At 40.6% G+C, this 13,347-nt stretch overlaps 1 protein-coding gene across 1 annotated transcript in view; it reads left to right on the forward strand.

Moving 5' to 3' along the window:
* Positions 1-10,623, forward strand: part of LOC115817518 (rho GTPase-activating protein 20-like) — a 19,245-nt gene extending 8,622 nt beyond the window's left edge. The window contains exons 4-15 of the mRNA XM_030780833.1: positions 1,009-1,158; positions 1,891-1,932; positions 2,229-2,313; positions 2,403-2,480; positions 2,936-3,002; positions 3,422-3,607; positions 3,786-3,964; positions 4,148-4,312; positions 5,702-5,817; positions 6,452-6,641; positions 8,295-8,409; positions 8,930-10,623. Coding sequence (XP_030636693.1) covers positions 1,009-1,158; positions 1,891-1,932; positions 2,229-2,313; positions 2,403-2,480; positions 2,936-3,002; positions 3,422-3,607; positions 3,786-3,964; positions 4,148-4,312; positions 5,702-5,817; positions 6,452-6,641; positions 8,295-8,409; positions 8,930-10,623 — 3,067 coding nt within the window. The remainder of the gene's footprint in view (positions 1-1,008; positions 1,159-1,890; positions 1,933-2,228; positions 2,314-2,402; positions 2,481-2,935; positions 3,003-3,421; positions 3,608-3,785; positions 3,965-4,147; positions 4,313-5,701; positions 5,818-6,451; positions 6,642-8,294; positions 8,410-8,929) is intronic.
* The last annotated feature ends 2,724 nt before the right edge of the window (positions 10,624-13,347 follow it).

A 13,347-nucleotide genomic window follows, 5' to 3' on the forward strand; every position in this document is an offset into this window, starting at 1 on the left:
CAGTAAATTTAGATTAAGGGGTAAAATTAGAAACTTAGAAACTGGTGTTTTCAGCTAATAGTAAATAAAAGAAAAGAAAAAAAAAAAAAAAAAAAAACTTCAAAATGTCCAAACACTTGATGTTGTTCACCTCCAGGAACACTAAGAAAGAGCAAAAACCAAAAGAAAAAAAAAAAAAGAAAGAGAAAGAAAAGAAAAATGAAGCGGAGCTTCAAAAATGAGAGACGGAGGTACGGAGAGGAAGGTAGAAAAGATATGAGATTCTCCTCCACCCTTTCTTTTCCTCTCTTTATTAAGTCTCATAGGAGCCTTGGCCCACATCCCTTTCCTTCCCAGGGTGCTGTGCCTAGCCTGGGGGCCTCTCTCTATAATTACCACCCAGAGGGCCAATTAAGTCAATCTGAGGGCAAAATAGGATCAAAGCGGCTGTGCCCTGTGAAGTCCGAGGGGCCCGCACAGCGAGCGTATCGCGTTCCGTGTTTGCGAAACGTTTTGCCAGCGTTGCCGCGACGTTCTGCCGTCATGGCCCCAGTCACTGCAGGGCCCTCGGTCCCCCCTTATCTGACCTATATTTGGCATCACGTGCGTCATGTAGAGTAGCCGGTTCCCTCTTTCTCATGGCGAGACGCGGTATGAAGGGTGGCAGTCAGTTTGTCGACCGGAGGGAGGTCAGGGAACAAGGCCATGTGAGAATACCAGGCAACTGATGTGCCTATTGATGTGTCATGGCTTTGGAGATTTAGATAAAGAACACATAGGAAAACTGAAAAGAACCACCCAGGATCTAAAGGAGAGTTTTGCGAAAGATCAGAAGCTTCAGCTAATGGTGCATTTGAGTGTGTAAGGTCTTAGTAAGAGTAAACAGGCACGTGAGGGAGTCCATATGTATGTATGTGTGTATGTATGTATGTGTATGTGTATGTGTATGTGTATGTGTGAGTGTGTGACTGAGTGATTGTTAGTGTTTTTCCAGAGGCGGCTTGTTAGAAGTTTCTGTATTGTCCTCAGGTCGCCCACAAACTTCAAGCTGAAGGTACAGGTTCGTGTGTGTGAGATGTGGACGGCTGGCTGTATGGAGGTGGTTTGTGAGGGAAGCACAAGCCCAGAGAAGAGCTTCGTCATGGGTTGGCCCACCTGCAACTGTGTGGCCACATTCTGGTAACTTTGTCACTTGTCCCCAGCTACTGCTTTCTCACAAGATCCCTAAACCTTACACCTACATGTCCACCCACACTCAACCACACCTACACACTCACTCACCCACACAGACGCGCACGCACACACACACATACACACACACACACACTCATGCACACTGACCGCACTGTGAACATTCCCTCTTTCCCATGAAATACTAAAACTCCACATGCAGACAAGGTCATGTATTGAGTTGGATATGGTCTGGCTTTTTTATAGTCCTACTCAAACTGCACCTTGCTGGTTTGATAGAGTTTATGTCAGACAATGTTTTGATTACCCACGACGCTGCAGTTTGGTTAACATTATGCGTGTGAAGGCTGAGAACACTAATATGAACACATTCAGATTCCACTCACAATCACAATCTTTGTGTGACAAGAACAATAAAGCAGTCACTCTGTAATATCCCTTTCTCTTTGACTAATTTGTAGTGTTTTAGTTTCCCAGGGCCGAGCAAGTAAACATCTTTTGATTTTGAGATCGATGAGCTAGTGTCTTAAATGAATGTGTTTTTAGAGTGTTATATTTAGACACACATATAAATGCCGAGCACTGTGGACAAGAACGATCACATTCCATTGAAAAAATTGTTCAAGGGATAGATTGCATGTCAGGTGGTGTCTTGTGACAGAGTTTGACAGTAGACTCGTTTTATTGAATATGGGTTTTTTTTTCCTCTTTTCCCTCTAGCACCGTGGAACAGAAAGAGAAATGGCTCTCTCTTATTAAAAGGTATAATTAGCATGTAGCTTTGATACAAAGATGTTCCCCTGAGCTGTAGTCAGATGACTGTTTTTTGCTCCCATACTGGTTCGGTTACAATCGTTACTTGGTGTAAGGGTTATTTTCTGTGTATTTCCTCTGGTTATATTGTATCTGTTATCCTTAGATTGTATATCTTTCTTTTCTTTCCATGTAAACCGAGAACACACTCCCTCTCTTATCTGCAAGATTCATTGTTAGTTGTAATTTTTTCTGTTAAAACCAGGCAGATTTTTTTATATGTGTCTCTTCTCTGCTTTCTGCAGTCGAATAAAAGAGGAAAAAGAGAAGGACAACCCAAAAACAATTCCTCTCAAAGTGTATGCAAAGGACACTGGGAATTGTTCGCATGTAAGTATTCATGACCAAAGTTACATGTGGCATTTTTACTCCTTTAATTACCGTACCATCTCCTGACTAGATATCCTCTTCACCCCCAGGCCAAGATCCTCGCAGTCAGTAACTCAGACTGTGCTACTGAGGTCATTCGTCTGGCACTTCAGCAGTTTGGGATTTCGGTGGGTTTGTTTCTCCTGCCCGTGTGTATAAATATATTAATATTTGAACTATGTTCCTGTATTTCTATGTTTAAATGCCTTTCTGCATGTTTATATCTAAGTGCAATGCTGATCTGATTTGAGCTGAACAAGTGGTCTGAGTCACTTCGTGTGTTGAAAAATGAAGTGATGGACTCTATAATTCCTTCCCAAAGTAGGCCAAAAAAGAGAGACAAATAGGTTGCACGTTTTCAAAATCAAAACAGATCCTCATTTTTGTTGGACAAATCCACATTCCTGTTTGAGACAGCTTGAGATTGCTTACCAAATTAGGTGGCTATGTTAGTCGCCTGCCAAATCTCTCACTAAATCAAAACATAGCTTTCCTCACCTGTCAACCCAATGACAGAGTACATCAGGAGCGGTAAGCACTTGCAAAATGGTCTTTGTCAGCATCTTCTCTCTGACTCCTGTAGGGTTGTGCAAAGGACTACCAGCTGTGGGTCAGTTCCAAGAAAGACAACGCCCCCTACCCTCTCATTGGTGAGTTTATTTGAAGTACCCACAAGCCAAATCAACGTTATGCTCTAAACTTTGTTACTTGGTCACAAGACATGCATGCATCGTACTTAACAAATATTAACAACAACAGATCAACAATTGAATGATTTAAAGTGCTGTTTATGAAGATAAAGGTCAAGGTACCATCCTTTATCCCTGAATGAATGCAGTGGAAATAATACTGAAACTACACTTTGATGTATTTTACTTATCAATATCAGTGATGTGCTTGTAATATACTTTACTCACTCTTATCCATGATATAGTTATTATTCATCCAGTGAGCAGAACAATCTGATGGAATTGCACTTCTAGGATGAATAAAAGTTAATGAGGTTATAAGAATGCTGTAATTAAACAATACCTGACCTTTTCCTGCAACCCCCCCCCACCGTCCCAAGGACATGAGTTTCCTTTCAGCATCCAGATGAGCCACATCAGAGAGCCCTTGACCCACATAGTTGTCAAAGATACTGTTACCCCTCCAGACAACCAGGGGGAGCAGCTGATTCAGCAGTTACAGTCAGACACCCAGTGCCAATTCATCCTTAAACCAAGTAAGGTGGTTGTGGACCAGCCTTTTGTAGGTAAGTAGGCTTCTCCTCATCAGTTTTCTTCATATTTACTCTAGTTGTTGGCCCTTTATGATTAACTGTGCTTTATCTTTCTCTGGAATTCTAAATGTATTTTATTAGTTCACTTTACTATTCTTTTGTTTTGATTTCCTAATCTTAAATAACTTTCTCTCTTAACATATTATTGCAGATCCACTCCAGAAACCTTTCAAGAGGAGACGCTCTCTCATCAACTGGGCTTTCTGGCGTGGCTCCACCCCCCAGCTAAATGATCCGCCCCCACTGCTTTTCCTCCCCACCTCTGGACGGCTTTTTGGCTTGCCACTCAGTTCCCTGTGTAAGGACAACACCCTTCCCAAACCCATTATGGTGAGTGCAAGAACCACAGTGAAACCACAGCCAGCACCATACTCACTGTAGCATACACTGAACGAGCTGCTAAGGACAAAGTAAGAGGCAACTTGATTGTTAACCCCTATTCTAGCCCTATTGTTAACCCCTATTCTTAACTTTTTATTTCTGTTTCTTTTGCCAATATTTCTCTGTCTTTAGGACATGTTGGTTTTCCTGTATCAAGAGGGGCCGTTCACCAGGGGTATTTTCCGACGCTCTGCTGGAGCGAAAGCTTGCCGGGAACTCAGAGACAGATTAGATACAGGAGCTGAGGACATTCAACTAACTCATGAGTCCATTTTTATAATTGCAGCTGTCTTCAAGGTAAGCTGTGGTGATGTGTATAGCTTTTAAGGGGAAAGCCTGTCACACAGAGGCCCGGCCTCAGATCCCCTGGTGGCTGGTGGTGGTATAACACATTGCATTCCCAGCTCAAGTACAGAGGAATCACTTGAAAGGATAGTTTTTTACTTGTCCAGAACCTGTATACCCAGCTCAACCTAGTCATAAGTCACCAAAGCATTTCATTAGCGTAACAGTACCTTGATTAATTTTAAAACGCTGGACTAAAATAATGGTGTGATCTCAAAAAGATCCCGGTAGTTAGAGTTATGAAAAGTATATTTCTTAAAAAGGTTATGGTCCATTCCCAAGATCAGTGTTAGGAAGTGAATCCTGGTCAAAATAATGCATACAAGGCCTCTGTAACACTAAATGGACAGCACTGCACTGGGGTTCCCAAACTTGGATGTACCTAAAGGCAAATTACATTCACGTATGGTGCTGCAGTTTGCATTCATTGTTTTGTTTACCTAAAATCTAAAACAGGCTTTCTAATTGTTTCTGTTGTTTTTCTATGTCATTACGAAAAGTAAGCCAAAGCAACAAGACCATATAAGATACCATGATCTAGAATCATGGTTATGGTTTGTCTGTCAAATTCTCTGAGTGAATGTTGGTGTATATCTACACATGGTTGTCAAAGAGACATTTGACATAAATATTGCATTCCTCGTGACCATCTTGGAGTCAGTCTGCTGTCTGGAAATACACAGGAATGACAGAGAGCAGTTTTTTCTGTCATATTTCTTTTAACCGCTGAGGAAACAGAATAAATCAAACACACATGTTTATGTTTAGATGCATTTTAAATCATGTGATGAGATGGGATGTTACTGCATGTGAGCTATCTAATCGTCTTTTGTCTTGAATGGTTCTAAGCTGATATTATCTGCTGTCAGTCAAAATGGATAGTGTGCCATGAATGGGATTCACTGACTAACACATAATGCCCTGCCCCATGCTACCCAGCTGGATAGATCATCCCTAACAATGTATTAAGAAATTAAATTATAAATGTATTTATAAACAATTTAGAAACATCCCATTTATTGTAAGTGGTTGCATCAATCAGTATTTTAATGCCAAGAAAAAGCATATCTTTTTTTTCTTCTTTTTTTTCTTTTTTTTTTTTTTTACAATCCTTGGATGATATTACTGACTGACTGTCTCAGCTAAAAGAAAAAGTGGTTGAATTTATGATTTAAATCTTATGTGAATAACCAAACGTAATAAAACTCCCTGGACATTGTTTACCCTTTTCTCGCAGATCATTTTTACTGACTTGTCCAAACTAATAACTTTGTTTTATAGTAATCCACTGTCATTTAACATGTTTGTAACCTACATTTTTACTCTTTTGTAATGATTTAGGACTTCTTACGGAACATTCCTGGTAGCTTGCTTTCATCTGAACTCTACGAGCAATGGATGAATGCAATGGACTGGAACAGTGAAGCAAAAGAAAACCAGTTGGATGCAATTCAGAGGTAAACTGAAAAACGGATCTCCCATATAAGGGGTTCCTCTGGTTTTTCAACCCACTCAGTCCAGGAAATTAACTAAAACTTGATTCATAACCTTGGAGAGTTATTGGTGATGTACAATTGATAAATTGAATTTGTCTTTATTTTTCTGAATTGAAATTGAATTAACTTCAGCTCTGAAAGATCTGGTTGAAAGAGAGCCCTTCACTGAAGGTTATGGATCAATTTTCCTTCACCTCATCCTTAACAATAATTTAATATTAAACATAAGGTTAAATATGCCCTTTCCAGACTGTCCTGGAGCAGATTAGTGCCTCAATATTTTTTAGTTTTTAATGGCCTGGTAATGCGTTTTATACAATTAAAAATCATCAACTTCATGTGAAAGGACCGTTTTTTCGTAGTTGTTTTGTTTTGTTTTGTTTTGTCTGACAAAAGCAAGTAGGCTATAACAGAAGGCCTTCTGATATATTTGATTTAGAGAGGCAAAGACCTGCCTCCCTTGGGGAAAACTAACTTGTGGTAATCCATAACTTTCCTTTCTTGTCTGTAACAATACAGTTACTCTATCAGTGTTTTAGCCACTATGTCCTTTGCCCACAACTCATCTCCCCTTCCCTCATCTGTTCTTCCCCAGACTAGTGGGTCGTCTTCCTCCAGAAAATGCCCTATTGTTGAAACATGTGCTGGCAGTGCTGCACAACATCCAGCTCCGAGCCCATGACAACCAGATGAACTCTTTCAACTTGGCTGTCTGCATTGCACCCAGCATGCTTTCTGCTCCCGCGCCCAGCAGCCCTGAGATGGAGGGAGAAAGCACCAAGAAGGTTGGTTCTGGTTCTCACTTTGCGTCGCATGGACTTTGCAAATTTGTTCAGAGCTACCTGATCTCTATGACGACGTCCTTCGTGTCAGCATCCTGGCAGCTGATCCTCATCTTTGCACTTCTCATACATGAAAACGATAAACAGAGTTCAGTTAGAAGTCAACTTGTACTTAATGTATTAGAGGACCATAAAGTTGAGTTTCCTATGTTTGGGAATCAAATTAAGACAGTCCCCCATTATTCGATTTTGCTGTAATCTTAATCTGAAAGCAGGTTCGACTAAATTAGGGCTCGTTAGTATTTTGATAAGTTCAGAAAACAAAGTACAACAAACACAAAACTGAAAACTGGAGAAGAGTTGCCGGCCTCAGTCTTGAAGGCTATCAGTTATGTTCTCAGTATTATTTTAGTTGTATTAGTTGTATATTGTGAGCATTGATTTAGTAAGTCTAGTAAGATGTTTTGCTGTAGAAATGTCGTTATGTAACCGCCCTCCTTGTAGTGCTGTGTCATCCCTATATTTTCGTGTGAAGACCCTCAATCACACATTTGTTTTTGTTTTATGCTACTTCTGAGTGAATACACACATTGCTGGAAGCTTAAGTTCACTGGGAAATATTTCAAGCATTTCCTTTAGATTCTTGAGGTCACTGTTGTTCTCACAATCCCCGCTATATTAGAACTCTGTCCTCTTGCGGTTTGTTTGCATATGCGTGTGGCAGCCTGTATGCTGTGGTATAGCTTTAAAAAAAAATGTGTGATTTCAAAATCTCAAGCACAAGTCTTGGCAGCACTGTTTCCATGCTATGTATACCCTGCTATGTATACCCTGCTATGTATACCCTGTATATCTCTTGTATTCTGCAGGCACAGGGAACACTCCAACCACAGTTATTTATACTGGGATTTTTGCAGGGGTTTTTTTAATCATTTTTTATGGCTTGGAATTTTGCAGAAATCTTTTAAACTCATTTCAACTACCTCCTTTAATCATGAACTTTCACGTAAAGAATAAAAGCATTTTACTCTAATGAGTTTATTTGTCACATTTAATATTATTAGTTTAGAGAGTGTCAGTTCTACATCATAGATATGGACATTCTCTTGACATCCTTTCAAATAAAGTAACTTCTGAAGGGATATTTTGTTATCATTAGCGAAAGCAACACAGATGTGTTGATATAAGATGGTACAAGCAAAGAAAGTACAAGCATCTGCTGCTGACATCATAAAACTGCCCAGTATGTATGAAATTGCTGCTCTTGTCAAGGAAAGTTAGTAAACAAGAGGTACACAAACGATGTCAGACGGAAATAATGTGGATTGTACAGATTTTTTTGCATTCTGGCATCCTAGTGGGGTAAGTCCCCTTTACCCTCTTAGACGTAACCAAAGACCGAGGCAACAAGCTAGGGAGATACCTCATGCTCTTTTACTTAACATTCCAATTGAAAAATAGCTTATCCAGAACAGAAGTTCAGAAGTTACATAAGCTAATCATTTTGAAATACAGTCCTTGTTGCTTTTCTGCAATCACGCCTGATTATCAAGTCCTGATAGAGTTTGTCTCTTATGTTGTATAGCTATATAAACTACCAAGTTTTTCGCTTTGTTCTGATTGTGCGCTAACTTTCTTCCATGGCGTTCCTCCCAGATCTGCGACTTGGTGCGACTAATGATTGAAAAATGCCAGTCAGTGTTCGGAGAGGACGTCACCACATTATTTGATGGTTTCCCTAAGAGGCGCAACGCAGATGAACATGGATCTGGTAAATGATTCTCTGAACTTAATGAACTTGATTAGATCACTACAGATTATGTAAAATAAATTCACTTGGTAGCATTGGTAGCATCTCAGTTATTCTGCTTTGCGCAAAGCTAACAAGATAACCTAGCTATGTTAGCGGACTAGTGTGTCTTAAGGATATCTTACCCTGCACTCTCATCTCTTTCCCTGTAGAATACTCAATTCCATTGAAAAGTTTAAAGTTCAAGTTTATTTAGAGCCCAATATCACTATTTAAAGTCTCAAAGGGCTTTACATGCCCACAACAAACAAAACAGGATGTATACATTTCCAAGTGTATACGTCCATATTTGGCACTGATGACTGGCATAGATGTCTGGTCCTGTCATGAAAGACCAAATATAAACTCAATACAGAGACCCCTCTCTCACCTGAAGTCCTTTAATGGCTACAAGAACATATTCTCAAGTGCAGTAATGCTGAACATTTTTCCATTCCTAATAGCTAATTCCATCTCTCCTTGTCTCTCTCCACACATTAAGATATATCCTCCTATCAGATGACCGACTCATCCTATGACAGTCTGGAGAATGAGCTAAATGATGAATCAGGATCACCCTTCCAGGCAGTCCAGCGGTCACGGGGGAAGCCTGACACCCGCAGCCGCGACTCCGTCATCACTCTTAGTGACTGCGACCTTGACCAGCCCGATACTGATCCTGAAACTCGCTTGTCTACCGTCCTTCTCCTCCCTACTCTCACCCACCCCATTAAATCCAGCCCAGTTATGCGCCCATCCTCCCCTCGTCCCCGATCCCCATGTGAATTCATTCGCCCTTCTCAAGGAGTCCGTCGACTGAGACGCTGCTCCGAGCCCTCCATTCGGATATCCACTTCATCACTGACTAAATTCCCAGAGCGCTGCACCGACCGTAAGGGTAGTTACGACGCAGCAGCTACCCGTGATAGGAAAGATGACATCGATGAGGTCTTTTCCAAGCATTTGAATACCTTACGGCTGGAGAAACAGACCGGCCTTGGTGAGAGAGGACGAGGTGACAGGAATTCTGATATCACCCGGCAAGGAAGAGATCTGCCAAAGCCATCTCAGCTGCATCTAGATGCCAGCTGTTCAAGCTTATATTCTCCCACAGCTTCACCAACTCGCTCCTCCATGAGTTCCCTGGACAGTGCTTTCTCACAGCATTCTGCCGACTTTGCCAAATCCCCTTGCAATCCAGTTGGCAACCCAAGGGCATCAGGGAATGCGTCCCCTTGTTCACTTGGCCAAGTTTCCCCACAAGCTCCTGGTCCAATGGTATCTCCTAAGGAATCTCCTCCTAAAGACACTTTTGACTGGAACCAGCTTAGGAGCAGCCATGGACTACACCCAAACACCTGGCTTAAGAGAGATCGCAGGCTCTCTTTGACAAAGGACAAAGTAGACATTGATGATGACAATATCGGGTGTCCTTCTGACCCTGCCCTCCAGTCAGAAGTCTCCTCCAAGGTAAATCAGAACAAGGAAAAAAGAAGCCAGGGACCCACTGATCCTATGCCTAGGAAAAGGTCTGTAAGCCCTCCTTCCTATCAACAGGCCCTGCTTCTGAACCAGGCTCCATACTACACTGCCTCAGAGAAGCCTTTAACAGTGAGGGAGCTGAGAGAGCTACACAACCAAGCCTGCTCCATGCATAAGGCCACTGGTGGAAGAAAGTATATCCAGAAGGGTAAAGGGGACAACAGTCAGCTTCCACAGTCGATGTTCTTTGGCCAGAAAGCTCGATGTTTGGCTCTGTACAGACAAAAATCTCATTCGGTCCTTACAGCTGTAGAAGGGACTGGTCATCGTACCATGGCCTTGCGTCGGGCATCAGAACCTGGAGGGGCCTGCCTCGGTCTGGACAGGGAGACCACTCTAAGACTCGAGCGACTCCACAGGCAGGTTATTGGAAAGGACACGGAGCTTCTGCATAATGATGGACTCAAAGTATCTGATGTGGATCCAGACACCAAGGGTACTGAGCCCAGGTTCTGCTTGTCTCCTGCTGCCACCAAGGCTGTCAGGGACTACTTCACTTGGCATGCTGATGAAGATCCTCAGAGCACTTTAAAAAAGAGTCAGGATGTCACAATGGCTATCATTCATGATAAACACGAGTGGCTAAAAAGGTGCAGTGACCCAAGACTTGAGGACTTTGACCAACTGTTTTTTGCAGAAGAGTCCTATGTATAAAGGAACTGTCTTCCAGATTATGATATTACAGCTGCAGGTTTGGAAATTCATTGTTACAAGCGTGGAGTATTGTATATAAAGACACTCTGTTTCTCTCTCTCTCTCTCTCTCTCTCTCTCTCACACACACACACACACACACACACACTTTTCCTCTGCTCAGATTTATTTTTCCATTTAAAACTAAACATTCTTTCCAACCAGTCACAGTCTTTGGGCATAATTTAAACAACCCAAGTGGAACATGCCATTGTTAACTACTGCCTTTCATCAAAAAAAGGAAAAAAAAAAAAAACACGTTTCCCTAAAATCATCAATCAACACAAAGGCATTTATATGTAATGTAGCGGTTATGAGCCTGCACAATGTTACAGTCTTAGATTTGAAATTGTCATCTAATCAGTTTCACTATTTAAAAAAATGTGGTAGATAATTGTATTTGCTATTGGTCTGAAGCTCTTAAGTCACGCATTTTAAATTTTTATGTTCTGCAGTCACGCACCGCTTGTTTGTTCAATTTTGCCATGTCTAAAGTTTGATTAAAAAAGAAATCCTGTTTCAGGGTAATGTTATTTCAGGCTTTCTGTAAAGAGCTATTGTGAGTATTATAAGCTATTGTGAAGTATTACAGTTATCTTTGGTATGTATTTGCTTGTGATCCAGCTAGAGGTTCAACAAGTTAAAACAAGTTTTTCTGCATGAACTAAAGATTTATTGATAGATTAAACTTGTGGTCCTCAAAGTTTAATGGTTATGATTTTTAAGGCTATATGGTTTCTGTCTGCGACAAGATGAAATGAGTCACTAAAAAATGGCTTGCAGTGGCAGACCACAACCACAATATGTAACATTACTTGTCTTCATCTGCCTTGTGTTGGTTTTTTTTATGATTTTTGTTTATTTGTTTGTTTGTTTTATTTTGTTACAAATCTTTCTTTTATAATGTCATATAAATGCAATTTTGGTTGTAAAGAAAGCTTTCCTTTATTCAGGCCTATTCTCTTGTGTGTGTAAATAGTCACCCATATATTTTTTGTGTATCAAGTATTTACAATAAGAGAAACTACTGATGACAGCAGGTCTGCAGTTACCTGTTAAACCCAGACATTGCTATTATGCCTGAAAAGAGGAGGTACAGCTGTCTATCAGTTACTTCTTGTGTAAGAGTTACTTGATTAAATTGCTTGTCTAAAGAAATGCACCAATATCGTCCATATGCAGCTGGAGAAAATCTATATCAAGAATCTTATATTTATGTGTTTTAAAGTCTGTGTACAAGAGAGATGAAGTTATTTGTGATGCTTGGTTTTTGTATATAAAAATGATGGAAAGGCTGAAAACTTAACAAAAGAAGTCCATAACTTTTTTTTCTCTTCAAGTTTTTCTTTATGTTTTGATGTGTTCTGTCCCATCACTGCCAAGTAAGTGTAAATGTTTTTTTCATACAGAGCATTATTGATTATATATCTATGATTATGCTCCCAGATCTTTCTGGTTAACAGTATCAATGTTTATGTTTAAACAATACTATGTTTATATGATGCTCTTGTGTATTTTTCTACATGCTGCTGCCACCTTAAGAAAGTATTTGCTATAAAATTGTACTTTGTGCATAGAAAAATGTGTTGCTATGAACATGATGTGATTATCACAATAAAGTGACACTTGAATATGCCTTTCTTATAGACTGAATTGACTTTATACGGCACCACACAGTTCAGATTAAAAAAAAAAGTATGATATCTTCCCTAACAATATCTCAGACCATTAGAAACTACCCAATGATTAAGCTTATCATCTGGAAGCACAGTGCACTGCCCCCCCCCCCCCCCCCAAGCAATAATGTACATTATGGGTGAGTGGTTCCAAGATGAAAATGAGGGGTAAATATAACTGAAAGTTATTTCCCGCATGGTAGAGGATGACCCATGTCCAAATCAAAAATTAGGAATTAGGTTGCCAGTGTTGAGAGCCAAGTAGCAAAGTGGCTTCAAATCCCTTTGTAGTCAAGAGCTAAAGGAAGCATGGCAGACTTGCATGTCACACCTCGTCAGACTGACAGCGTACCCATTAAAAGTCCATCCCACAGCATCCACCTAATGAACCCATGCACTAAAACGAGCACATGGTCACTGCCAGTGTTTCGTGGGTTGTTTTAATGAATAAACTGGGGTAGCACAAGAAGTTTTTATTGATCCCTGTGGGGAAATACATCCTCTGCATTTAACCCATCCTACACCCACACTCTAGGAACGGTGAGCACCCACACACACTTGGAGAAGTGGGTAGCCGCCAATTCCAGTTCTTTTGCCGGTGCCTTGGTCAAGGGCACTGACAGGAGTATTAACTGTAACATACATGTCTTTGATGGTTGGAGGAAACCGGAGCACCTGGAGGAAACCCAAACACGGGGAGAACTCCACACAGGACGGCCAGGATTCGATCCCAAGACCTTCTCGCTGTGAGGCAACAGTGCTAGTGAGCCACCGTACTGCCCTTAAAAAATATTTTACTAAAGCTTTGCTTGCAAACTTTCTTTCTATCTATAGTTAAATATCAGCAGCAGGATGAACTGTTTCAAACACTAAAGTGAGCATTAAAAATAAACACTGTCAATCTAACAGTCAATCTAGAAACAAAGTTCAGAAAAGAAAAAAAAAGATTCTTTATCTGACCTCATGTTGGCAAATGAGGTGACAGTTATGTAGTTACATTTATTTAGTGA

Source organism: Chanos chanos, chromosome 7 (genome assembly GCF_902362185.1).
Source record: "Chanos chanos chromosome 7, fChaCha1.1, whole genome shotgun sequence".
NCBI classification, from domain to species: Eukaryota; Metazoa; Chordata; class Actinopteri; order Gonorynchiformes; family Chanidae; genus Chanos; species Chanos chanos.